The sequence below is a fragment of the Podarcis filfolensis genome (assembly GCF_964270895.1).
Source record: "Podarcis filfolensis genome assembly, chromosome: 7".
In the NCBI taxonomy this organism is placed as follows: Eukaryota; Metazoa; Chordata; class Lepidosauria; order Squamata; family Lacertidae; genus Podarcis; species Podarcis filfolensis.
The window spans coordinates 50,439,129-50,466,895 of NC_139603.1; the positions used below are offsets into that span (position 1 = coordinate 50,439,129).

Consider the following 27,767-nt stretch of genomic DNA (forward strand, 5'->3'; position numbering starts at 1 on the left):
AGCAAAGTATTGGAAGACACAAGAACTACCCACGCTGGAAGAGTGGCAGACGAAGGTGATAGACTATATGGGACTGGCTGAGATGACTGGCAGAATCCGTGACCAAGGGAAAGAGACGGTGGAAGAAGATTGGAAGAAATTTAAAGTTTATCTTAAGAACTGTTGTAAAATTAATGAGTGCTAAAATGTCATGGGTAATGTAAAACAGAATTGCAGTGTTAAATAATTGGGTAAGAGGAAAAAGATTAGAAACTGAATTATAAGTACTGAAATTAGGGGTTGCTGGAAAAGTTTAAAACAGGGATGCAGAAAAGGGAGGTATGGGGAAGTCGTTGAAACAAGGTTTAAGAAAAAGAGGTTAAGAAATTATACGTGTTTATATGTTTGTTTGTTTATGTGTTGTTAGTTGTTAGTTGTATTGTATTCTATTATATGTTGGAAAATCAATAAAAATTTATTTTAAAAAAAGTGTCACATTGTTTATAGCACTTACAACACACTTAAAATGTTTTATTTGCAGTTATATAGCTGAGTCCTTACTCTCAGGTAAGAATATACAGTCTACAGCTTTTGCTGTTAGGTATATTTTTCGCCCTCTATGGCTAACAGCAACTTGCAGGAAGGATCAGGACTAGGGCCATGACATGGAGAACAAGTGTCTGACTACCCTGACCCAATATTTTGATCCTAATCCAAATTAGGCCCCACAATCTGAATGAATGAGAATGATTGAATCAGAATAGAAAAGATGTGGACGGTTTTCATGTAATAATTACTCTGACTCTTAGTTTCCAGTTCCAATCAAATTTCACATACATGTAATAGCCCAGACTTCACATTTATCCCTCCCTAGACCGTGCTAGGGAACAATGTACACTGTTCCAGGTTATTTGTCTTAAAGACTGAGGAAATCATAGAAATCATAAAATCATAGAGTTGGAAGGGGCTACGAGGATCATCTAGTTCAACCACCTGCAATGCAGGAATCTTTTGCCCGATGTGGAGCTCAAAGCCATGACCCTGAGATTAAGAGTCTCATGCTCTACTGACTGAGCTATCCCTCAGGTAAAAATCCAACATCAAGGCAAGCCAAGCTGGAAGTAATAATCCCAAGAGAACAGTATTAAGGGACAACAGCAAAAGTGGGGATAGGTACTATGGAGGGAGGATACAACCAAAGTACTACATATACAGATACACACAAACAAATTCAAAAGTATCGGGGGGGGGGGGACGACTGTTTAAATCTGCTCAAAACTTTAAAGAAATGTAAATTGCACTAAGTTCCAAGAAGCGGGGCGGAAATACCTTCTGGTTTTTGGCGGTTATCCTTGGAAGAAAGTAATGACATTTCAGTCATTGTTGCCCACAGTTCTTGGCAGCCTAGTTTGTTTTTTTAAAACAAACAAACAAACAAACGAACACAAATAAATATACCATTATAATGTACTGTATTCAAAATATGAACATGCAGCATTGTTAGTATAATTCATATTTTCCATTTTTAAAAGCCACTGGATTGTCAAAATCTGCTTATTAATTATTCCAAGCACCAAAAGAATAGATTTGATAAGTGAGAGAGAAATGAGTACACAACTGAGGCTTTACTTTCTTTTTCCTCTGTTGCAACTCTTGGTGCAAAGTACTGTAGCTTGTCTTAAGAAGATGAGAATAGCTGCATATACGCAAAAGTGAAAGAGGAAGTAAAGCTTGTATTCTGTACCCTCCCTCCTATCAGCAAGAGTGGTTGATCCCAAAGACAAAGCATGTTCTCTTTCATGGAGAGCACGTGTTGCGATGGGGTCTGCTGAGCCACCCCTCTGTTACCAGGCAGGGTCTCTAAAGATGGCCTGGGGCAGTGATTGGTTCACTGGGTTGCTGGGGTAAAAGTTATGCTGCAATTTTGGTGGGAGGGGTAAAATGTTTAAATACTCTGCACGCAGCCTGGAGCTTTCTCTTTGCTGCGTGCAATGGATCACCCGCCCACCCGCCCTTGAGTAAGGGGTTGTTGCATTGACCTTGCTATGCCTGTCATGGGGTCGTCTGCCGTTGGGGCAGGGGCCTGGTAGGAATTTTGTCCATCTGGCTGATTGGCTGGGCCATTTGGTTTTTGCCTACTGCGTAGCAAATCGTCACAACTTGTAAGGTTGCGGTTAGGCATTGGTTATAAATTGGTGGAGGAGGGGTTAGGATAGGCTGGGCCTGCCCCTCCATGGTTGCTGCGGAAAGGGAATTCCGTTAAAGGAATCCTGGGGCTTGCCATCTTTTCGTCCAATCCCTGGAATGGGACTAGGGCCGGCAAGCCTTCGGGGAGCATGCGGATGAGAATTGAGGGTCTGTGACTCAGCTCCATTTCTCCCCGACTTGTTTTCCCGCACTGTCTTTCGGTGGTGCCCGGAAGTCAGTTCTGTCCCCAGGCGGGGGGACAGATAGTCTTAACCAATGCCTAAACAACCACTCACAGTTTTGTATTTAAATAAAGTTGTGGCCCAAATTATGCCAAAAACCTTAAAAAAATAATTAAGTGTGCGTTGTGAGTTATTTGGGGGGTGGCTTGGGGACCTCGACACGCAAATACATAAGCTCTAAACTGGTTCTCATATTGGACAATTTCTTAGGAGTTGAGTAGCAGGCTACAGAGTTGCAAACAACCTTGATATAAATCAGAAGCAATGTTGTAAAAGCAGTACTGTACTAGGACCTGTTTGTTAAATTACTCAGTGTTTAATGCTGATCCCACCCCTTCACAGCTGGGAAAATAATTGTAACGTAAATTATTATTTCCACTTTAAACAAACTTTGCATTGCCCTTTTTATTAAATCTGGCATTTTGGGACAGTAGCTTAAGAAACAATGGGATGTGTTTCTTATTTAGAATAAGAGGAGGGAAATACATTGTTTCAACCACAGGATGCATTTTGCATTCAGGAAATGACACTCAGGAAAGAGGTGAGAATAAAATACAGAGCACTACTACAGGTGCATAGTCTCATCAGGTATGCTATGCAAATGCTTCTACATTCTATTTCACACTTCGTTAAATAAAATTAAATAGTCAGCAACACACATATACAACATTCTAAATTACTTAGTTTCTTCAAACTTCCCTAAGATATGGATTTAAATACATTAAATATAGAACAGAAATTTCAATAGAAAACTGAGAATTTAGCACTAAAACAATTCTTCATTAACAGGAAGGCATAATTTCACACGATTGCTTTTAAAATCAAGTTACAATGGCTGTGTGAAATGGAATGCTAAACCATAGTTTAGCGTTGTGAAAATGAGATTAGGTGAACCTCATGATCATACACCAGAAGTGCCCCATCAGAAGATCTTAGGGTTCAAAGTAGAAAAAAAAGGAATCAGGACCCAAGTTGTTTATGGCTTTGTGAATTCACACAAGAACTTTGAACATGACCTAGTAGCAAATCCACAACCAGTACAGCTCTCTCAGCAAAGGAGTAATATTCAGTCAGTAAGTAACCTTCTCCTGTAAGCAGTCTAGCTGCTATATTCTTCACTTGTTGCAGATTCCAGACCAAATAAAAGAGATGCCCCACACAAACTGAGTTCTGGTAATCAAGGTTACCAATATATAGACCACTGTGATCAGGCTATCCTAGTCAAGGAATGGTTGCAGCTGGCAAACTAGCCAAAGCTGATATGTAGAAGGCACTTCTACTCACAGAGGTCATTTGGGCCTTTAGTGTCAAAGATGGATCAAGGAGTACAAGTTGGAAATCTGGTCCTTCAGAGGGAGCTCCATCCCATCCAGAAGAGGCAATTGGCCTATATCCTGGACATGGGAACCAACCAACCAACCAACCAACCAACCACAAAGCCTATGTTTTTCCAAGATTCAAGCTCAGTTTATTCACCCTCATCCAGTCCACCTTTGCATCCAGGCATCAATCCAGTGCTTGCCCAGCCTCTCCCAACTTAGATATAGTCTGGAGGTGTAACTTTTTTTACCATATGTTGAAATGTATTCAGCTTTACCAAATGCTTTGCTTCGGCTTTGAATAAATTACTGCAGGTCAGGCTGTGGTTGCATGTTTGAACAGTTATCTCTTCTATATTTTTAATTGAGTGGCACAAATTAAAAGAAAAATTAGATACAATTATCTTTTTTGGCATTTGAGTATTTAAATATTTTGTGAATATTTCAGCATTTGATCATTAATTTTCTTTTAAATTCTCTGCCAATAATTGCTCACTGTTTTAAAGGATCACAGTGATGTGTGATTTGTACAAACATATGGAGCAATTATACTTAAACTAAGTTTCAATTTTCAGTTACTAAGGCAACCAGTGCATCCAGAAAAAAAAGTCTAGCTAAGGCAAGCCAGTATCTGCATCAATATGCCTTTTGTTCAAAAAGAATGTTAATACTGGTCTACTTCACAAAAATGTTAGGATTAAGAAAACATAGAAAATTGTCATATCTGCAGGTGGTAAAACGGTTATGTTGGAATTGGAATGAAGTTATGTTTTGTATCTACTCTGAAATTTAGATAGATGCATATATGTGAAAATGCTTAATTGAAGTAAGCCATCCAAACAAGTCATTCTGAAATAACAAAGCTTAATATATATGGGTTAGCTAAAAATTCTCATGTACCAGTCATCAACAGAAGGTGGATTTGACTCAACCTACTCACTATGAATGCCTCCCTTGTTCTGTTTTAATGGTAAAGGAGCGGACATGAGAGGTGTCAAAACTGAGTTCCGGGGAGTTTCAGCTGATAAAAGCCCTGTAAGGTCATTTAAAAAATGAACATAGTAGACCTTTCTTTCAACTGTTTTAACTATTCTACACATAAAAAAGGTAAAGGACCCCTGACACATAAGTCCAGTTGCGAGCGACTCTGGGGTTGCAGTGCTCATCTCGCTTTACTGGCTGAGGGAGCAGATGTTTGTCCGCAGTTTTTCTGGGTCATGTGGCCAGCATGACTAAGCCGCTTCTGACAAAACCAGAGCAGCGCACAGAAACACCATTTACCTTCCTGCTGGAGCAGTACCTATTTATCTACTTGCACTTTGACGTGCTTTTGAACTGCTAGGTTAGCAGGAGCTGGGATCGAGCAACAGGAGCTCACCCCGTCACAGGGATTTGAACTGCTGACCTTCCGATCAGCAAGCCCTAGGCTCAGTGGTTTATTATTCTACACACATATACAGAAGCAAACAGCAAAGTAATCTATGGATCCTTATACAGCCAAAATGTAATGTTGTATATAAATTTTGTTGATTTGTTTGGATATATGTGATACATACTGTAAGGCAATTTTCAGACTGCTCAGTTTAGTGATACTATTCTCCCTCCCACTAGTTAATAATAATAATAATAATAATAATAATAATAATAATAATAATAATTTATTATTTACACCCAGCCCATCTGGCTGGGTTTCCCCAGTCACTTTGGGCAGCTTCCAACAAAATATTAAAATACAGTGGTCGGTTAAACATTAAAAGCTTCCATATATATAGATAGATAGATAGATAGATAGATAGATATGTTGAATTTAAATATTCATAGTAAAATATGATATTGTTCAAAAATGAACCATAAGGAAATCAGCCTTCAAACTCACTTTTATACTCTGGTCAGAGAAAGTAGTAAGTGTTCTTTTGTTAAATACCATTAGACCTAGTTCCAGCTGCACAAAAAAAATGAAGAATGCTAAATGTTCATATGCTATAGAAAAGCAGCCTCCCTTTAGACCCACCAATATCCTTTTGAACAGTGTTTACCTGTTAAATTTCTTTTTGAATCTTAATTATTTCTTCATACAAAAGCATCTTCTGATGAGGCAAAATGTGAGCTTATCTCATGGCTCCAGTTTGGTGCTTAACTATAATGAAATAACAAACACCTGATTCAACTTCATAGATTTGTAGCTCCAAAGGAACACGCAAATAATCTAGTCAGATCTATAATACATATACTGTATGATAGAATTTTCTCTTGATTTTCATCATACTCTAACATTTATCTATAAAGCTGTTTACCTTTAGGGAGGGAAACAAAACACGTAATATAGGACTACACTTGATCACTAAAAGAGAAGCCTGTTTGTTTGCCACCAAACTGGACAAAAGAGCTGTGCACAATGTGTTGGCATTGTAGAAATGTATGTGAGGTGGATCCTGAAAAAGCACAAAGAACCACAATGCCATGGAACAATACAGAATTATGGAGTACAAAAGCACTGTGCACCTGTTCTCTAATTTAAGGAATAGTGAGCATTACTGTGTAAGAATATAATTGAGCTTCTCAGCAAAAAAATAGCACTGGTATACACAATAACTTCCCATTCTGAAAACATATAATATTACCACAACACTTTGCCACAGAACATGAGGGGGGAAAGAGAAACAGAGAAAAAGACTCCAAGTTAGCAAAGAGGGGTAAACATTTATCAGTAGAGGCTTACCTTACCTTTTCTTCAGAAACTCATTGAGGCTTTTAATATGGAATGCATCAGACATAAACCTACATAGACCTTTAGATCTTCATTTGAGTCTTTTATCCAAGTTCCCCCTCTGAGGAAGGCTTGGAGGATGGTGACAAGGGAGAAGGCCTTTTGTGTTGTGGCTCCCCATCTGTAGAATGAGCTCCCCAGCAAGGACTGCTGGGCGCCTTTGTTGACATCTACTAGGCACCAGGTAAAGATTTGTCTTTTTTCCCAGGCTTTTAATAAGACTAGGATGATCTTGTTTGTTCATTAAAAAGGTAAAGGTACCCCTGCCCATACGGGCCAGTCGTGTCCGACTCTAGGGTTGTGCGCCCATCTCACTTAAGAGGCCGGGGGCCAGCGCTGTCCGGAGACACTTCCGGGTCACGTGGCCAGCATGACAAGCTGCATCTGGCGAGCCAGCGCAGCACATGGAAACGCCGTTTACCTTCCCACAAGTAAGCGGTCCCTATTTATCTACTTGCACCCGGGGGTGCTTTCAAACTGCTAGGTTGGCAGGCGCTGGGACCGAGCAACGGGAGCGCACCCCGCCGTGGGGATTCGAACCGCCGACCTGACGATCGGCAAGCCCTAGGTGCTGAGGTTTTACCCACAGCGCCACCTGCATCCCCCTGTTTGTTCATTGCATACTGCTAAAACTTCCTGTGACTGTTATGGAGGTTGCTGTTTTTTGTTCTGTTTTTTATATAACATATCTATTTGTGTTTTTCACAGTATTGCAGGTCACTTGGAGACATTCAGGTAACAAGTGACCAACCATTCTTAATAATGATAATGTAAATAGGGTGTTTCTGTTGTAAATGAGTACACTGAAACTCTTCCTAGTGCTTCAGCCAGATGCTCAATTCTTACAGCCAAATATTCAGCATGTTTAGATGGAAATAATTGGATTAACTGAGGGTGGCTTTCTGGTAAAGTCACTTATGACTGCAGTCTGTAGATTTATTGTTTCAGAATGGAAATACATACTGTAGTGTTTTTACGAACCTACAATTCCTGAGTATTCCTGTAGTCATCTGCTTTCTCCTGCAAATTCACCTCTCCTAGCAGGCTGATTTCTGATCTTGGAGCTGAGATGGGGCAGGGAATGGGTTACTGTTTTATTTCAATCCACACTTTATTTATTTTTATCACCTGCTGTCTTATTGCTATTTATTGTTCTGCTGCTTTGTTATTTATTTGTGGCTTGTTTTAATGGACTTAGCTGTTGTTTTAAACTGTTGTTTTATGATTTTGTACACCAGTGTGGGAGGGCATTATCCTAAAAGGCAGGCTATACATTTTAAAATAAATTATTAAGTAAGTAATAAATGGTTGGGAAGGAATTTGCAGGAGGAAATCAGATATTGCTTATACACCTTCCTCTTTCACCTGCTGTTTCAGCCCAACAATTGTCACCCTCATACCTGCATTAGTGCTATGAGGCAAACATTAGGTTGGCATCCCCATGTTTGCTTTGTAATATGTAATTCTGTCTCCAGTGACACAGCTACTTGCTTCAGCTGTGACTATTCAAATTATAACTTTGACAGCTGAATCACTCAGGTCAGGTGCTCTAAGAAACTTCATCAATATTACTATTTGCTCCAGGACAACTGCAGCAAATGGATGACAGATATATCTCCTGCCCCTACTTCAGTGCTCCCCAAATGACCCAAGGCAGGTTGCCCAAGTCAGGCTGATTGCCTCCATCCAGCCACCAGGCCCTGTCAGTTCACATGGAATTCTGCCATCCATCAAGGTTACAAAAAATGATGATAGTCAGAATATAAAATCCTATCAAGCCCCTCTACCAGATGAGTGCAAGGAATTCAGTCTGGGCACCTCAGCTGTTAGAGACAGCTGTGTACAAACACTCTAAACTAGCATGTGGAGAAAAAGGAAGGTTTAATGCACTAGAAATTCTGCAAAGAGGCTGGAATTCAGACAAAGTAGCAAGATCCCCATGCCTACTGACAAAACTAGGGAGTCCAACAGAAATCTGCAAAAATGATTTCTGATTAGACAGCAGCCAGGCAGACACATCCACAAAGGGCTGACTCACAGGATATCACAATGCCTTCATTCCCACATAACATAAACGAACAAACTTGTGGGCTCCCAGAGAGGAGATTGCAGCTTTCTTCCCCCCAGTTATTTTGCAGTTGCACTGTGCTGAGCTAAGCCATGTTTTGGCTTAGTCTGCTGTCTGAACCTGAGTTTGTGCTTTAATTGTCTCAGGCAAACCTTGAGCTGTAAAGCATAGGAGAAATCTTCCAGTGTTGATACTGCATTGGGTGAGTATTGTAATCCGAGAAATGCCTGTTGTAAATTTTTTAGTTGTGAGTACCTGATGCGTCTAAACAGATGTGGTTGTATAGCATAGCTTGACTGTAGATGATGGATTTTGTGGTCTGTTCTAGGTGAAAGCTCGAAACATGTAAGTATGTGCAGTGGTCAGTTTCCTATATAAGGATTTGCTGTATTAAATGGGGTTTATATTGTTGTTGTTGTTGTTGTTGTTGTTGTTGTTGTTGTTGTTGTTATGCCATTGCACAGTAGTTTCCAGAAAGTGCTCCTCTTGCATGGACTAGTCTATGCTCAGGTTGAAGATGGGATGAAAGTTGCTGAAGTCTTGGTGGAACTTCACATGTGCCTCCTGTTCATGAATCAAGATGACAAAGATTCTCAATGTATCTCAAGCAGAGGACAAGCTTTTGGGGACAGAAACTGAGCAAGAGTTATTACCCTAACATGGCCATGAAGTTGCTTGCATACTGCTAAGCAACGGCCATGCATATAACTGCCATGCCACTGTGCTAAGAGGTAGCTAAGTATGTCGAAGACTCCATTAAGGATATTCCTGATAGTTTGCAGACCATCTTTGTTTTTGTAAAAAGTGCCTCAATGTTCATGGGAGCTTAGGAATGATATTTTCCGGGGAATTGCCAATAGATTCTAGTTTCCTCAGAAAATCTGGGATGTTCTGTGTGCAACTTGGAGTGCTGGTGGCGAGTAGAGTCGAATAGAGTCTATATAACTAGAAAACCCTACTGTAATGGCACCAATGCCTTATACTATGGGGTACCCAAGGTTGCCTGATCTGTGTATTTTGGGAAGCAAACAGAAGATGCTAGTGGTTCCTCAGATGTGTTTCTATAGATTTGGTCCTACTCGCCTGTAGGAAATTCCTTCATCAGCTTTTGTGGTTCCTTCTGGTATTCAGTGGGATCTGAGGATAAGAGCCTGTAAAATGTGGGGATGGAGGATGTAGTGGCTAGGAGATGAAGTTATAAATCAGAAAGCCTCCCATTTTAATTTATCAGATTTGTCCTGGAATGGGTAGATCTGGTTTTAATGGGGGTGGGGGGTGGGGATACAGACTAGCATTTGGATGCTACCAATACTATGTGCTCATTGCATTCATGAAGAGCCCTGTTCCGACAATAAACCCCTGCCTGGAAGCATCCTAACTTTCTCTTACCATTGTTGTAAGGAGTGCATGTGGATGATACTGGCAAAGCACTTCAAAGACTTGGAAATACTATACAATACAGTTTTTCTTCTTGTTATTGTGTGGCAAGGGTGCATAGAAGAATCCTACCCCAGCCTTTCAGACTCATTCTTCAACTGAATCATTGAATAAGAGAATTGCAGAGTTGGAACTGGGTCAATGCAGAAATATTTTGCCCAACATGCGACTTGAACCCACAACCCTGAGATTACAAGTCTCAGGAGCTACCGACTGAGCTATTCCAGGCCGACAAAGTCTGCAAACTGGAAATACTTTTGTCAGGCCCCAAACACATTTGGGGATATCCCCTCCTAGGGGAAACACCTGTAAAGATCAAGTGGCATTGTGGCCCTTAAGTTACGAAAGGGCGGGAGGAGGAAGGAACTGACTGTACAGAGAGCTAAACTCTGTCCAAACTACCCTGAGCTCATCTTTGTGCCTCGAATGACACTTCTGAGAGCCAAGCCCACTGTGCACAGGTCAAGCACCTTCAGGGGGTCATGCTGCCAAAAAGGTGCAGTGTACCTTTCCATGGGCATAGCCAGGATTTCTTTTGGGGGGGCAGCCAAAGTTCTTGATTTGGGGGGGGGGATCTACCTGCCCCCCCAAGGGACGCTGGTGGCGCTGTGGGTTAAACCACAGCGCCTAGGACTTGTTGATCAGAAGTTCGGCGGTTCGAATCCCAGCGACGGGGTGAGCTCCTGTTGCTCAGTCCCTGCTTCTGCCCACCTAGCAGTTCAAAAGCACGTCAAAGTGCAAGTAGATAAATAGGTACCACTCCGGCGGGAAGGTAAACGGCGTTTCTCTGCGCTGCTCTGGTTTGCCAGAAGTGGCTTAGTCATGCTGGCCACATGACCCGGAAGCTGTACGCCGGCTCCCTCGTCCAGTAAAGCAAGATGAGCGCCGCAAGCCCAGAGTCGTCCACGACTGGACCTAACGGTCAGGGGTCCCTTTACCTTTTTACCTGCCTCCCTATCCTCCTTTGGCTACACCATGTACCTTTTTGGGGCTAGCCAGGGTTTCCCAGGGTCTCCAGCTGTTGTTGGACTACAATTCCCACCATCCCTGATTGCTGGTCCTGTTAGCTAGGGAAGATGGGAGTTGTAGTCCAGCAACAGCTGGAGACTCGGGTTTGGGAAACCCTGGCTAGGCTATCTATGCCTTGGCCCGCTGCATTCCAGGCAGCAAAACCATCCCGTCTTCGCAGCGGCGCAACTTCAAAGCTCTGCTGCCCCCTCCCTTCCGCGGAGAGGGCGGGGCGCCAGATGCGCCGCTGCTCCTCGCCTTCCCCCCCCCATCTGTGGAAGGAAGCGCGAGCCCTTCGCCTCGTCCTGCTGAGCCCGCGCGGAGACTCACCGGCCCCGATCCCGCCTCGCGCTCCACGCGGCCTTCCCCTCCTCCCCCGGCGGCGACGAGCGGCGCGTCCTTCGGCAGGAGTTCGTTATTCTCGCCGTCTCCAGGGCGACGGCTGCGTCGAAGAAGCGTGGGCTGCACTGCAACACACACACACACACACACGCATACACACACACACAGAGCGCCTGAGGGTCTTTGGCCCTTTCCTGTGCTTGCATCTTGTCAAACACTGATGCCTTTTCCTCTATTAACATATAAACACTAGATTCTGTTATTTTGATGGAATAGTGTGTGTCCCCCCAACGGTTAACCCCCTTCTAGTTGCTTCTTCCGACAGAAAGTGTGTGCTTGCAGACGCGTTTGCACACGCAAACTGAACACATGCCATGCACATTATTTGCTCTTCCGTGAGAGCTGAGTGAAAGCCAGACCCAGTAGCATGGGAACGGATCCTCCTGAATTTGCATGCCTTAATAACCGTGCTGTTAAAAGCCACGAGGAAGAAAGTAGAGTAGATATAATTGTCACTGCTATTAGACAGCATTCAGATATTGTTAGGGCATGTCGCATTGTCTGCATTTGCAGTTTAGAGGCTGCAAGGGTAATTTAGCTCTTAACACTTCTTGTTATCGCTTATCTGTGCGACGCTCCAGAAAGGAGAAAACATTGCCTTTTGCGTTGCTGTGTTTTGGAGCGCACGGCAAGGTTGCCTACGTGTAGACAGAAATATACATTGACAGAAACAGTGCCTTGAAGGCTAAATGGCACTGTGGGTTAGTGCATAAGCTTTTCATGTTGAGAAACCTATAGCAGGCATCCACACAATTATTTTTGGGGTCACAAATAGCAACCTGTTTAAATATATGTGGAAACCAACACGTTTTGAAGATTTTAGATAGCCCCCTTGCCTGCCCACCCCAATCAAATTTAAGTCCTATGTTGGTTTAGTAAGACTACATAGCAAATACCACAGAGCCACAATTTCCAAGTATCAGAAAAACATAAATCCAAGGCAAGGAATCTTCATAATTTTTGCATAGGATGAGTACAAATTGATCAACAAATCACAAGGCACTTCTGTGGATGTAGAGGTGACCTATGGTTTGATGGTGGTTTTAAGGGGATGCCTTGTAAAAATTGTGAGACACCATAAAGATTGGGTGGCCTCAGATTCTGGTTTTTGCATCATGGCAGAACTGAGAAACACTGGGTCCTTAATGTTTGTGGTTTAGTCAATGGAGACAAACATACTCTGTGATTTGATACTGGGTGAGGACCTGTGAAAAATTATTCTGTTTCAAGAGAATCCAACTTACTGACTCTTTTGTGTACATGTGCTTTCTCGCTCTTACACGCCACTTCTGTGGCACCCCACTTTCTCTCCTTGCCTTCCCAAATGGCCCCTCTTTCCTCCTTCCCCATCCATAGCTCTGCTCCAGGTGGGCCCACCCCCTTTACATTGCAAATGGGTAAAACTACAGGGCTCCAGGGCTAGATGTGTAGCTTTTTGTTCAACCCACCCAGACCACCAGAAGCCTAGCACTCCAACACAATTGCCCTATTGCACTGTGGGTTGACTGTAGAAGCTGTTCATCTAGACCAGCGGTTCTCAACCTGTGGGTCCCCAGATGTTGTTGGACTACAACTCCCATCATCCCTGAGCTCTGGCCTTGCTAGCTAGGGGTGATGGAAGTTGTAGTCCAACAACATCTGGGGGACCTACAGGTTGAGAAAGGCTGAACTAGACCCAAACCACTGCAAGAAGGGATTACTTGAACCTCTCATCCACCATGCAGTATGGGAGAGTTTGGCGGGGTGGCTACTGGGATGAGACTTACCTGCCCTTAAACTGTTTGGGCTCTCCCCAATCTGCACCTTAAAAAGTCTTTGGGAAGGGAGGAATTCGTTTGGATCACTGATTTTCTTCCAGTACTAATTAATCTCTCCCACCACAGATTCTTCTGGATTTAGCAGTCAGAGATTTGGAGTGGGTGAGGAATTAGGGTCCCACAGACATATATACTCCCTAATCTCCATCAGATTAGGTAAACTGCTGTCAGAGGCTCAAGCAAACCAATTTCCTCCCATACCTTTTCTGCTTTTCCTCTCTTTCAACAAAAATGATGTTTGGCTGCCTCCAATATTCTAGGACTCCTTCAGGCCACTGGGGATACTTAGCTGAGCATCCTTGTTGAGCTGAGCTTCACATCCCCTTTTATTTTTAGATCAGAGACTAATATTTTTCTGCATACCAGCAAAGTCCCCCGAGTACCCAGAATCTACTAACTTGTCTGAAAGTGGGCCTGGTTTCACTGCTGTACTGATAGGCCTGGGAACACCAAGTTCACTGTAGACATAATTAACTATAATAACCAAAGCAAGGATGTTAAAGAATATACCTGTCTATGTGTCTTTTGCATTTTTACCTGCCATCATATCTGGTCTTTCTTTGGTATTTAAATATTCTAATTTCCATTCCTATTTTTTTACTATGTCTAAAGAGATGAAAATGTCCGCTGCATATCTGTGATATTGTATGCAGTCCTAAGAAAGTTATGTCATGGGGCAGCTGCAGAGACAAGAAAGCAGGAAATAAGAAACATGGCTCAATGTAATGCTAACTTTTTTTTTCTTTAAAAAAAGGGGGTAGGTTTGAGAACTCTTTGACTGTGACACTCCTCCCTGAAAAAAGTCAACTCAAGAAACAGAAGCAAACTTTGTGTTTTAATAAGTAAAAAAGAAAAGAAAAAAAGACTATATAGTTTTCAGTGCCACCTGAGCACTCTAATTACTTTGGCCATCTCATTACAATAAAGGGGTCTATCATTAAGATTTTTCTGAAAGCATTGTGTGGTTGGAATTGTGGGCTAGACAAAGGAACCTTGCATGTCTTCTCACAAGTTCTATTGAGTTCAATGTGACTTACTCCCAAGTAAGTGGGTATATGTCAGATCACGCTCATACCTAGTTGTTGCATGGACAAAGGACTTTAGTTGTAAAGAACTCTCTTGATAGTTCTGTGGTATCTTGATATCCATCTTTTTGCAATGATTCCAGGGTTGATAACCGTTTTTCCAGGAAGAAGCACTGTGCCTTTATAGGGTTTTATAGACAAGTATAATGTTATACAAATAGATATACCAAGTTTTCTCATGTCATTTGTATATCACAAAAATAGCATAATAAATGTGGAAAAATATCTACAACATACGTTTCATCATTAGTGGTCAATGTATAAATTCTTGGTTTATGAATTGGTTTAAGCAATTAGAAAGAAGAAGAAAAGAAAAAAGAAAAAAGGGTGGGAAAGGGGGAGTGGCGAGGGGGTTGGGGTCAGGTGGTTATGCTTCTATTATTCTACTTAGTGTGTGTGAGGGGTTGTGTCAGTGTTACTTGTATGGGTTCTCTTACTATTCACTTGTTGTATTTCCTTGGTGGTGAGAGGGAGTAGGTGTGGCTTAGGGTGTGGTTGGTTGTCTTTGGTTGGCTGTAGTGAGAATTGTTTTTGTGTGTGAGCAGGGTGTGAGTGTGTATTTTTGAATCAGGTTAGCCAGATTGATTCATATGCTGTTGGGGGATTCTTGTTGTTGTCTTGTTGGGCTGTGTATGTGACAAAGGGGAACCAAACCGGGGTGAAGGCGTCTTCTTCTATTTGTCCCCGTGTCAGTGTGCTTTTGAGTTGTGTGGGGGGCAGAATTCAACAGGTACTGTTTGAAGATTGCTACACCCCCACGCAGCTCCTCAAGCTACAGAGAGACTCTGTTGGGGGAAAGATGGCAATTCTGCGTAATTTCCATTAATAACAAGCAAACAATATAGTATATGGGTTCCCAAGCTGTGGTCTGTGGTTGACCAGTGCTCTGCAAGCTACATCTGGGTGATCCATGGTGTATTTGTAAAAATACCATAATCATGAAGCAATTGGCTCCGTATATTACAATTGCTACAAAGGCAGTAAAATCATTATGTGATCTGCAAAGACCCTCAGCAGTTTTCAAGTGGTCTGTGGGGGGAAAGTTCAGGAACTACTGACATAGAATAAGATATAAGCAAAATACTGTGATGTAACAACCATTTTCATTAGTGTAGTCATCATTCATCAAAGCCAATAGGGCTGCCCTCATGTAGTGATCACTGAAGCAGTATTTAAAATTACTTGAAGGTTCCTGCTTCACTAAAGTTTTTCATAAGAATTCACAGATAGACAGCATGATTTTTTTGTCTTGAGACCTAAGCAATAAAATTCAACTATCGGCACAATAATTCTGTAGACCTGTAATGGCCATTTTGTAGAGTCTTAAAAGGAATGTAATAAATGACTAAGTACAATAAGCCTTATGGTTTCTAAAAAGAATGCTTGTGCCACTGTACAAAAATGATAAGGAGCAATTTTAATCAGAAAGCAGCTATGATATTCGTATTTAACACAGCAAACTGTGGTTCATAGGTATACACTCATGATGCTTTTAACTGTTATGCTTCCAACTGCCAGCTTCATTACATGTAGATATAAAACCATAATATGCATGAGGCAAATACCATGTTTTCTGCTATATGCATGTTACAGGAACATACCAAAGCTGGGGTTGGTCACAACACCTTGCTGTATTCACAAGCAGTGGTGAACATACATTGGCCATCACATAGCATGTCTTCAGATATGATGAAATCTGCTCTTATATAAACTTCTTTCTCTCAAAAGAAAGAATGTTGATGTCTCAGATTGTGAAATACAGATGTCTAACTGAGGCAGGTCTAGACAGGAAACCTACATACCGTATTTTCCCGTGTATAAGACTATATTTTTTCCTAAATTTTTGAAGTTTAAAATAAGGGGTCTTATACATGGAGGCGTCTTATACACGGGAAAATATGGTAAATGCTCTCTCCAGCAGTGCTTGCCCATAACAGCTACTCTATCGTACTCCACAGCATTTCTGGTCAATATCTCTTAATTATTATTAATGTAGGAGAATAAACTGTCAATAAAGAATAATGAGCCTTACAAACAAGACTTATGCTAAACTGCACAGGGAAATGACCTTGTTGTTCTTCCTAATACTTAATAATATACATTCATCTTCAAAGGTTACTATATTTTCCACAGTATGATTCAAGAAATTAAACAAATAAGGTTTATATATAGATAGAATTCTATCATATATATAGAATTCTATTGCATTTTGTGCTGCACAGCCCTCCCCTGCTTTACAAATATATAGCAAATATCAAAAAAGAAATGAAACTAATTTAGCATTGGAACTCCCCAGAGTGCCTTACGGGTAGGGGTGGGGGACGCATCAGCTCAGGTGGAGAGGACAAGGTAATTTGGAGTGAGGAAACAGCTGGTGGAGGAAAAGTTAATAATATAATCACTCTGCACTGTTTCCTTGCTATAAAATGTCCCATCCACACTCCCCCAGAAGGAGCTGTATGCAGTTTGGGGATACGTCTGGATCCACTGCCATCATTTGAGATGCAGGTGGCCTTGGTGGCATGGAGTGTCTTCTATCAGCTACGTTTGGTGCCACATGGTTCTGTGCTGGGTGTTCAACGTCTTTATAAATGACTTGAATAAAGGAATTGATATGAAGCTCATCAGATTTGTAGACACCTGGGACAGGTAGCTAATGCTGCAAAAGACAGGATTTAAGATGGTCTTAACAGATTGGAGAACTGGGCCAAAACTAACAAAATGAATTTCAATGGGGCGAATGTAAAGCACTTAGGCAGGAAGAAGATGGGGGGCACCTGGATTGCCAGTAATACATGTGAAAAGGATCCAGGGGTCTTAGAAAACCACAAGCTTAACATGGGTCAACAGTGTGGTGCATCACATAAAGCTAATGCTATCCTAGGCCTCATCAAAGCAAATTACAGTGTTAACAATATTATTATTGAATTTGATATTCTGGAACTACAAATGAAGTTAGGATAGACATATTGGACAAGCATCTAATGTGACCTTTCAAACTTTTTAAGAGCTCTTTTTCTGACAGAGATTGCTATAATGGTGCATAATAAGCGCCCAATGAGAATGGTATATGACCCTTCTCAAAAAATGGTGGTGGGGTCAATTCTTCTCATGGAATCTTTTCAGAAGGTCCTTATTCTAGCAGTTCAAGCCCTACTGCTTGTTAATAGGGCTTCTTATGTTTGGCAGAGAACAAGTGAGGGATTGTAAAGCAATTTGGAGGTTAGTAGGGGCAAATCTCTGAAGAACAAATGTCTAGAACACACACACACCCCCAGAGGCAAAATTACATAAAGTGGTATCATTTAATCATAAACAGAGTGAGATAGAAAGGGATCAGGGCTGGGTGCTTTTGTGATGGGGAACTTGTTGACCACCAGACCTTGTTGGATTCCAACACCCATCATTTCTGACCATTGCGTATGATGTCTGTGGCTGATAGGAATAGTAGTTCAGCAACATCTGGAGGGTCAAAGGTTCCCCATCCCTCTTTTAGACAAAATACGTTTGTCACTTCTCTGATTTTAATCTTGTAGATTATGTCATTTCTTTAGAAATGTCAAATCAGCACATGGAACTTGCAATTCTGTTAGGCAGATACAGATCAAAAGTTAGAATGCTAAAGAAAAGAAACGTCAGCTATAATTAATACATAAATTACTCTGTGACAGTGTCACCTTTTATTTCGGAGCAACAAGAATATATTAGACGATATTAATAATGTCTTCAGAAGAATAGCATGTCAGCTGCACCCCCACATTCCCAAATCAGGAGACTGTTTGGCTTTGAAATGAAATACATGCTTCTCTGAAAAAGAGCTTTTCACAGTTTGAGTCAACAGATTCTGAAACATACTGAAGCAATTAAAGAGGGAGAAAATATACTGTGAGAATAAGATTCCGGAAAGCTATTAAAATCTAGCCTTTGGTTAAAAAAGAAAGAAAGGGCAAAGTCTTTATTTTCTATATGAAATATTAATCTGAGAATGGGAAATCGCCAGTGTAACAAATTGAGTAATGTTTGCAGTGCTAAATGTAAACTGAGATTCTGAATTTTAAACATAAAAGTGCCAACATTTTATTGTGTATATTATTGTGGATCACATTTCATCAATTGTGCTTTAGTACAAATTACAAAATAAAGGGGGGAAATTCATGTGAAAATGAATTGTTGCATTGCTTCTACATGTGCCTAACTTGCAGCTCAGCCCAACTGTGCTGTATTGACTTCAGCAGCTTTGTAGTGCCATGGTAAGTGTAGGTGGAGCTGCGCAACATGTGTCAAAAGTTGTGTGAATTCCATCACTCATTCATAACAGTTTGGCCATGCAAAGTAGCTCTTACTTCCATCTAATGTTTTAGGGATTGGCATTTGAAAGAATACTGGTATGCAAAGGACCCTTGCACTCATTTTGTTTTACTTGCAGTATGGCATGGCAATAATTTACTATCTTAAGTTGATAACATTATATTAATAATTTATAATCTTAAGATAGCACACTATAAATATCTTAGATATTTATAAATATCTAAGAGAGAGATTTTAGTTCTATTTTCTACATAAGATACTCAATTTTGCATGCTCTTTCCTTGATACAGATAGACATTTGGTCTTAATGAATTCAAAGCAGACATGAACCATGAAGCAGATTATTTTTTACTGTCCATTTTTAATAATTATGACTGATACACTTTACTTATCATAAATGATAGCATAATTGAGGGATAACAAAATAATTTTAATAATTCCAACTTGCCAAATGAGTTGACATAGCCAGGAGGCTATAAAAGCAATACTATCTTTTTAAATAGGCATTAAAATTCTTTTATTCCCCAAAACAGCCTTTCTAACAGGTTTTTATTCTAATTAGTGAGTCTAACCTAATAGCCAGTTGTTTGAATAATTGACCTATAAAGCCTACAGCCCACAAACCTTTATTACTTGTTATATACTCTCTTACAATATACCTTATAGTTTTGTCTTCCTGTCCTTGCTATAAGCCCTAAGACCCTAGAAAAGAAATCATATAATACAATCACTGAATTGTAGCTTAAGTTGCCACATTTAAAAACATATTTTTACTGGCTGATATAAATTGTTACCATCAAAATTGTTTTGTTTTTTTCCAGATGATCTTTACTGAATTTTTAGTTACATACTGTACATACACATACATTATATTTCACATTTGTTCTTGCTCTCCCGAGCTGACTTCCCTTCTGGCTTTTTTGTGTCCTCTTTGACCATCAAAATTGTTTTAATAATGTAAGTTTAATTGTTCCAAGTGAAAGACTAACTTTATACAAATATACAATTAAATGTTTGTATTTATATTTTCTTTGTGAAGCAGGTAATACACTAAACATGTATCATTTGAAGTGTAATTAAACAATGGGGTTGACTGTACAAATATACAAAAATGATACTGTGTCTTCACAGGTACAAGTAGTATGCTTTCAAATGTAAGTCACATGAATTATATTGAACAACTGCTGAGGACTAAGGCATTGGTTCCCAACCTCGCCCTCTCCCGCTCCCCAGTCCACTTGAAAATTGCTGAGTCTTGGTGGATCACATAGTGTTTTCTTTGCCTGTTATAGCAATTGTAATGTGTAGTGTTAGGTCAGGGGTAGGCAACCTAAGGCCCATGGGCTGGATGTGGCCCAATTGCCTTCTCAATCTGGCCCACAGATGGTCCGGGAATCAGTGTGTTTTTACATGAGTAGAATGTGTCCTTTTATTTAAAATGCATCTCTGGGTTATTTGTGGGGCATAGGAATTCATTCATCCCCCCTCCCCCCAAAAATAGTCCGGCCCACCACATGGTCTGAGGGACGGTGGAGCGGCCCACGGCTGAAAAAGGTTGCTGACCCCTGTGCTAGGTGCTGTATGGTTTTTAATTGTATTTTTATTGCTTCTTTTATTTCTTATATTTTACTGTACTGCAATTTGAATTCCTTAGACTTCATTAAAATTAAAATTGTAGCTGTTTTTCATGAGACACATTGCGAACCACCTGAATAAAGCTTGCCATGAACCCTAGTTTGGAAACCCCTGGGCTAGGCCATATCGAGGAAGACTTGCATAACGTTGGGGGTAATAGTCACATTTTTTATTTACATCAGCAGACATGCTGCTTCTATTTTCTAACTTTCTGTCTGATATCTGAAGTAACCCAGTGGGGGCCCATTAGCCAAACAGGCCAATAATAATAATAACATGTTTACACGACCAAATTAATAAAGATTTTTATTTCATTAACTAGGTAAAGGTAAAGGTATAGGTACCCCTGCCCGTACGGGCCAGTCTTGCCAGACTCTAGGGTTGTGTGCTCATCTCACTCTAGAGGCCGGGAGCCAGCGCTGTCCGCAGACACTTCCGGGTCACGTGGCCAGTGTGACAAGCTGCATCTGGCGAGCCAGCGCAGCACACGGAACGCCGTTTACCTTCCCGCTAGTAAGCGGTCCCTATTTATCTACTTGCACCCGGAAGTGCTTTCGAACTGCTAGGTTGGCAGGCCCTGGGACCGAACGACGGGAGCGCACCCCGCCGCGGGGATTCGAACCGCCGACCATGCGATCGGTAAGTCCTAGGCGCTGAGGTTTTACCCACAGCGCCACCCGCGTCCCTTATTTCATAGAATCATAGAACTGTAGAGTTGGAAGGGACCCTGAGGATCATCTAGTCCAACCCCCTGCAATGCAGGAATATGCAGCTGGTCCATACAGGGATCGAACCTACAACCTTGGTGTTATCAGCACCATGGTGTAACCAACTGAGCTATCCAGGCTCATTAACTAGGTTGCCTTAATTGATTAATATTTAGAACAATTAAAGATTGAGTGCTATCAAACCTCATTATGGGTTCTTTTTAATAAATTCTGACCCCAGAGGTCTTGCTCTTGTCTGCTTCTTCATTCTTGAAGGACTGTATCCATATGGTACTAAAACTGTTTCACACTGGTGGGTGCCATATCCTCAACTCTCCCCATCTTTCACATAGGAAAAGTCAAAGCAGGCACTAAATATAATTTCTTCTGCCAGCCTGTTGAAGGATGAAACAACTTCCAATAGGAGGAGCACAAAATCAAAGGAGCTTTGGTCAAGTGGTCCTAGTGAAAAGGTGCAGGGATATCCAATTGTCCACCCCTTATTAGAATAGGGTTGAAAGCATTGATCAGTTAATCAGTGAGATTAATGCTATGATTGGAATTTTGAATACAAACTCCAATCATAGCATTAATCTCACTGATTAACTGATCAATGCTTTCAGACCTAGCATAATCAACTTTTTCAAAAGCTAACAATCAGTCCTTGCGGTCCATTCCATTGAAATTATTATGCCCCCACAGCATTTGGCTGTGATCCTAAAAGCATTTACTCATAATTACAGCACAGTTCCTCAGCACCTTTTTCTATCACAGATTTCCTCAGAATTTACCTAATACCACACAGCTCAATTTTCATATATGTTTAATGTTTACCTACCTAGTCTTCAAGGCAATGTATAAAAACAAATTGCAAAATTATCTAGCATTAAAATGTTTATGTAAAAGTTGCTGCCATAAATATATTTATATAGAAATAACATTTATTGTGCAATTGTATAGGTTGGGATGTGCTGCAATACCCTTGCATTGGGCTGTTGACTAGGCACCTTTAGGAAACACCTGGTGTCTAAGCAAAAGCAGTGGGAAGCAACCACTAAATGGTGACTGGAATGGCACTGGAACCGCCTCTGAAAAGTGAGTAACACAGCACTGCCTTGCCACACGAGAATGCCCACTGAAATGTGTTCATCATAGGAGGGCATTGAACTCTTTCAATGCAATACTGTACTGGGATGTATTAAGGCTTACTAAAAATAGGGGCAGGCAAGGGAGAGGAATAGAGATAAGCACAGTAAGGAAGAGTGAATGCCAAGAGAAAAAGGCTGGTTCCGTGCAAATGAGGTACGTACAGTAACTGGCTTTTCCCTCCACTTTAGCTCCAAGGGAAATGGTTGTGATCTTACTCTTCCCACAAACACACCAAGCGACTCTAGGGCCGTAGGGGGTGGAAGCTGTGGCAGAGGATCTGCTTTGCGTGCAGAAGGTTCGATCCCTGCCATTTCCAGGAGAAAGCCCAGAGAGCCACTGCCAGGCAGTTGCAGATCCAACAGACAATACTGAGCAGAATGGACCACTGGTCTGACTCAGTGGAAGGCAATAGCTTCCTATGTTCCTAGCGTGGCTGGGGGCGGGGTGGGGTAGGCACCGAGGCCTCCCCGGGTCTGCGTACGCGTGTCCCATGCCAATGTGGCCAGCAGCCCCTTGCAGCTGGAACCTGCTGCTTGCTCCATCCCGTTTCTGCTCACCTGTCCCTTCCCTCTGGACGGGGTTCTCCGAGGGACCGCAGAATCGTGGCGGCTACAAGGGGGGGGGAGCCCCCCGAGAGCTGCCCCAAACGCCGCGCCACCACGAGAGAGCCAAGAGTGCCCAGGTGAGCAGGCAGAGGCAGCGGCCGCTCCTCGCAACCGCTTCCCGGGCTACGGGGCGAGGAGCAGCCCCACTGCCTCCGCCTCCTTGCCTGCGCTCGCTTTGTGGGCGGCCCGGCAGCTGGGACTACCAGGCAGGGGGCGGACGAGGACGGAGGGACAACAACCCGATCCCGACTGGGAGCCCGGAGAGCTGTTTCTTTCTGACTACAAATCCCGGGATGCAAGATGCTGCCTTTAAGAACAAAAGGAAAGGAAAACGGAGCAAGAGCAGCCGCGTTGCACCTCGGGACATGTAGTCTTGTTGCCCGCTCTATGTGCAAAGCGAAAGAGGGCGTGGGGGGGGGGCTTGAAAGGGAAAGCGGCGGAGGGGATTGGGAGTGGGTCGAAGCGAGGGTCTCCGGCAGCTCTCGCGAGATCTCGGGCAGCCCTTTCTTCCCTGTGCGCGTCTCGTGCGCTTTGCTCGCGAGCGCGGCGGCCTCGGCTGGGATGTTTTGTGCAGTCGCCATTCCCTGGCGTGACGTCATAGTGCATTGTTGTGACTTGCGTAGCGGAGCATCCCTCAAGCTGTCAGCTGTGTCGCCGCCGCCGCCGCTGCGGGAGCGCGAGCCCGAGCCTGCCCAGCCCCCCGCCCGCTCGCCGTCCCCGCGCCCCTCCCTCGGGGGTTCTCGGACTCCACGTCACCGCCTCGTTGTCTGTGCGGGACCCTCGGGCTCCCCCGCCCTCCCCCCGCCCCGTCCCCGCACGTTCCGTCCCGCCCCCGCCCCCCCTAGAACCATCTCAATGAGATGCAAACATGAAAGACAAGAGGAAGAAGAAGGACCGCACCTGGGCCGAGGCTGCCCGCCTGGTAGGTGCGACCGGAGCTTTGTGCATGCGGGGCCGGCCCGTCCGGCTGCTGTTCCTGCGGGCGAGCCGGGGAGGCGCCTGGCGCAGCCAGCCAGCCAGCCAGCCGGCCCCCCTCCCGCCCCGAGCGCCTGCACATTGTTGCCGTCGGCAGGGGATGCTGCGCTGCGCCGGGGCAGGCGAGCGAGAGGCAGCCCCTCCGGAGGCGCGGGACGAGACGGGAAGCGGAGGCTGCGTTCTCGTGGAACAATGTTCCGTGCAGAAGAAGTCTCTGCGGAGCGGCTGCGCTCGGGGAGCTACTTTGTTCGTGGACTGCCTGACTGCATGCCACGTCCCGTAGTGAGTTAGTCCGCCGCCAGCCTGGAGGGAAGACCCTCCTCCGTCCGGTGCAGGAAGGCCGTGCGGCGAAGGGCCACAGGCGGGCGGGCGGGGAGGGGAGCTACGAAACACGCACATTGCCGGGCTCCGAGTTTCTGAATAGAGATGTCGAGCTTCCTCCGCCTGCCCCCTCCTCCCTACCTCACTTGGTCAAGCCATAAGCACTCCTGGTTATTGATGTAATGTAACCCCACACGGATCTGGGAAATTGGGGAAGGAGGAGAATTTCTTCCTCACCTGGACAGTAACTAGAGCGAGGGGCAGTGTCTCCCAGCCCGTTACAACTCCTCCATAGTGCTTTCATTCATTATCGTCGGGATTCGTCTGTGTGTGTGTGTGTGTGTGTGTCTGTGTGTAGTTGACAGCCTGTACTCTACTTCATTCTTAATAATGGGTACGAAAGCTGTTTTAGTGATCATTTAATTTGTATGTATGTGCAAACAAAAAACGATATTTTTCGTGGGGCAACTCCCTTTGTACAGCACGTGTGTAACAGAGTAGTGTTTGTGTGTGTGTGTGTGATGGCCAGAATTTACTTCCATAGCATGTATATGTATAACAAGCAGTGTTTACTCCTATGTGTGTGTGTGGTTAGAGAAATTTCTCCATGTATATGAAAGTGAGAGGAGAATTGAGAGTCCTGTATACACTTTTTCACTCCGTAGAAAGAGATAGTATGCTGCTGGCCAAAATGTTCCAAAAATCTGCCTCCTTGCGTTATGTATTAGTGAATTTAAATATCAGATGATTGTACCTACATTTTGGCATGCTTGTGTTAAATGTGAGGGGGTTGCTTGTGCATCGGATAGTTCCCCATCCACCCTTCTTAGAAAATACCTGATTATACTATTCTTCAAAAGCCTGCTGTGTTTCTAAGGACACCAGTATTCATTGGCAAAATAAATATTTCTATTCCTTCCCACCCGTTTCTGTGTCCATTGTACTGTTTTAGTGCACATTTTAAAAATTCCTTTTCAAGCTTTGAATTGTCTGTGTTTTGTAATCTTGCAAATTAAGACTGCACTTACCTGGAAGTAAGTCTCATTGGACTCGAAAGAGCTTACCTCCGAGTTGACATGTATAGGATTGCATTGTAAATTGGCTCTGCAACATTACTGCATGCAGTAAGATGTGTGTTGCTGTACAGTATTGTGTATGTATTTTGTGAAGTTTCACACTCTGTTCAGTGCAGCAGTGTAAATGTATGTGTGTGGACTGCTTGAAGGACTGGCTGCTGGCTATATGGCTTGACTTTTGAATCTATTTTGCTGCCTTCTATTTGATACTTAATTGGCAAATGTGTCTGCGACTATGTTCATTTTTTGTTGCTGTTTCATGTCTGCTGCAAAGCACATTCTTTTCAAAAAGGTGGTTTTCTACTGTGTTTGGTGGGACTATAAGGCACTGCCACTGTAGTTTGATCTTCTGCACATAACTCATATAAAGACAACAAAGTCTTGTGACACCTTAAAAGCTAACAAATTTATTATAGGCTTTCATGGACTCAGGTCTGCTTTGTCAAATACACGAGCAGTTATCCTGAACTGCTGGTGTGTGTGGTATCGCTCTCAGTGTGAAAAAGCAAACAATGAGATCAGAAGGAAATTAAATTTAAAATTGTAACTTATGCTAAAATTACTTATGCTATTGACAGTGATCATTCTACAAGGCAGTGTTGGTGATAACACAAACACCCTAGCATTGGTTAACTAATTAGCAGATGTAGCCTGATAGGAATCCCTGATCTTGATTTGAGCCAAAAGTGATACTATTGAACCTTTTGATAAATTAAGTCAATGGTTTCACACTGCAGCCTCAGTTTTGAAGTTTCTTTGTTTGGGAGTAGCCACTTGGAGGTCAGTGGCAGAGTATCCTTGGAGACTGAAACGTTCCTTTATTGGCTTTTGAATATTACCATATCTGAGCTCAGATTTGTGTCCACTTATTCTTTTGTGCAGAATCTGTAAATGTAACACTTTAGCAACTGGTGTTAATGCAGCGTATACATCAGGATATAAACTTGAGTTTTTGTATCAACCACAGTAAGTGTGTAGAATAATTGTAGCACACCATTTGTTGTAACAGTGAAATACAGTAACATATGATGCCATAAAACATAGGAAAACAGGAAACACTATGCTCAACTCAAAATGCTTAGAGTGCAGTCATATGCTCACCTACCTGGGAGTTAGCCCTGTTGAACGCAGTGAGATTTGCTTCCAAGATGGATAGGGTGGATTGTACCATGTGTTTTCCCACTATGATACTATGGATCCTTTCTCCAATGAGTGAATATGCAGTGTTCGCTAACTGTCATCTTTAGACTAGGTGAAGCAGCCCCCAGATAGGGACTTTTGAAACCCCATAACAGAGATGGGAAACATGTGGTCCTTCTCCAGAGTTTGCTGGTCTACAACCATTATTCCTGACTATTGGCTGTGGTGGCTGGGGCTGATGGGGGTTGTAGTTCAGCAGCCTCCTGAGGGCTGCAGATTCCCCATCCCTGCACTATAACATTTTATCAGTATTTGGTATCTGAAGAAGTGTGCATGCACACGAAAGCTTATGCCAAGAACAAACTTAGTTCGTCTCTAAGGTGCTACTGGACAATTTTTATTTTTATATATTTCGATCTTATCAGTAGAATTGATACCAATTTCATATCCTTTGCTTGCAAAATACATGCAAAATTGTTTGTGTGCCACATTGCTTTCTGCTTCTGATACCCAATATTCTCCAGAGGGCTGCCTCCCAAATGTTGCATTATGAGATCTCATCCAATCTATGAATTCCATGGAAGCCTGACTGTTACTGGGTTCATCAGGGATTTTTATAGCTGAAAAGGAGTTGCATTGTAAGGCTAGAGGTGTTGCTATAACTTAGTAGTACAGCATGCCCTTGGCATGTATGAAGCTCTCTTTTAATTCCAACAAACTCTAGCTAGGGGATTGTGAGTAGAAGAAAGGGGATGAACTTATATCAGAAGTACAGGGGCAGCCTGGGACATTTTATGGCTTTAGACACCTCATACAACACTGCTCCACCATGCCATGCTGCCCTGCCCCCTCCTCCTCCACAGGCATGCCGTGCCACCACATCACCCCTGGCGCTGCCTCCTCTGTGGGTGCCCCCTTGCCAGGGGTAGTGGTAGGGCCCACCCATGGCACAGGAGAAGGCAGAGCGGCAGCAAGCAGTGCACCCTTCCGGCCAGATCTGCCTGAGTCCATCACCTCACCTTGCCTCTGGCCCTGCAGAAGTATATCTACTGCTGCCAGTCAGGTTTGAAATTTGGGTCTAAATGCATTGCCTGCAACAAAATACCTAGTGATCTTCTATTCCGAGGTTAGTTTGAATCTACAGAACAACAAATAATGTGGTGTGGACTTCTAAACAGCGGTGCGTTACATGGAATTTAACAATCTGATCTCCTATTTGACTCAAAGGCAAGATCCTTAATATACAATGCTTTAGATAGAACACATATCATCGCTTCCATTGGCTCAGGTATAGTAGTTGAATTAGAGTTTAATCTGAGATCTCTCAAAGCATGGTGACGCCACAAAGTGTTCACTGGTAAGCATTTCACCAGTTTGTTATTTTGCTCTCTTGGGATTCATCAATATTTTATTTCTGGCCTTACTGAATCAATTTCAGTGACAAGCAAACAGTTGAGACCTAATATGTTCTCAAGCAATGACTCCTGTGATAGCTTGATCAATGTTCACACTACAGAATTCCATGAGTACTGAGTTACCA

General features: G+C 42.8%; 2 protein-coding genes and 1 long non-coding RNA gene across 17 annotated transcripts in view; 1 reads left to right on the forward strand and 2 right to left on the reverse strand.

Moving 5' to 3' along the window:
- CCDC178 (coiled-coil domain containing 178) overlaps positions 1–11,474 on the reverse strand; it is a 128,190-nt gene extending 116,716 nt beyond the window's left edge. The window contains exons 1-4 of one of the 11 annotated variants that reach the window (XM_083622967.1): positions 11,338–11,473; positions 8,818–9,126; positions 5,764–5,864; positions 1,309–1,383 (exon numbers count right to left, since the gene is read on the reverse strand). In XM_083622967.1, coding sequence (XP_083479093.1) covers positions 1,309–1,360 — 52 coding nt within the window. In that variant the 5' untranslated portion in view covers positions 1,361–1,383; positions 5,764–5,864; positions 8,818–9,126; positions 11,338–11,473. Of the gene's footprint in view, positions 1–1,308; positions 1,384–5,763; positions 5,865–6,446; positions 6,730–7,475; positions 7,559–8,817; positions 9,626–9,645; positions 9,714–11,337 lie in introns of those variants that run through there. The other 10 variants (XM_083622973.1, XM_083622972.1, XM_083622974.1 and 7 more) reach the window with 10 other exon arrangements.
- Positions 11,475–14,048: 2,574 nt separating this feature from the next.
- LOC310766680 lies at positions 14,049–23,739 on the reverse strand. 3 transcript variants are annotated; one of them, XR_014550350.1, is made up of 3 exons: positions 23,616–23,739; positions 17,694–17,798; positions 14,049–16,970 (listed from the first exon to the last, which is right to left on the reverse strand). It is a non-coding gene; the product is annotated as an uncharacterized lncRNA (long non-coding RNA). The 3 variants fall into 3 exon arrangements; XR_014550352.1 differs by lacking the exon at positions 23,616–23,739 and adding an exon at positions 22,668–22,848; XR_014550351.1 differs by lacking the exon at positions 17,694–17,798 and having other exon boundaries at positions 23,616–23,709.
- ASXL3 (ASXL transcriptional regulator 3) overlaps positions 23,254–27,767 on the forward strand; it is a 104,822-nt gene continuing 100,308 nt past the window's right edge. For 2 of the 3 annotated variants that reach the window (XM_083622823.1, XM_083622822.1), the window contains exon 1: positions 23,254–23,637. Coding sequence is in view for 1 of the 3 variants with exons in the window: in XM_083622822.1 (XP_083478948.1) it covers positions 23,584–23,637 (54 nt within the window). In the remaining 2 variants the exon portion in view is untranslated. The remainder of the gene's footprint in view (positions 23,638–27,767) is intronic. The other variant, XM_083622824.1, reaches the window with a different exon arrangement.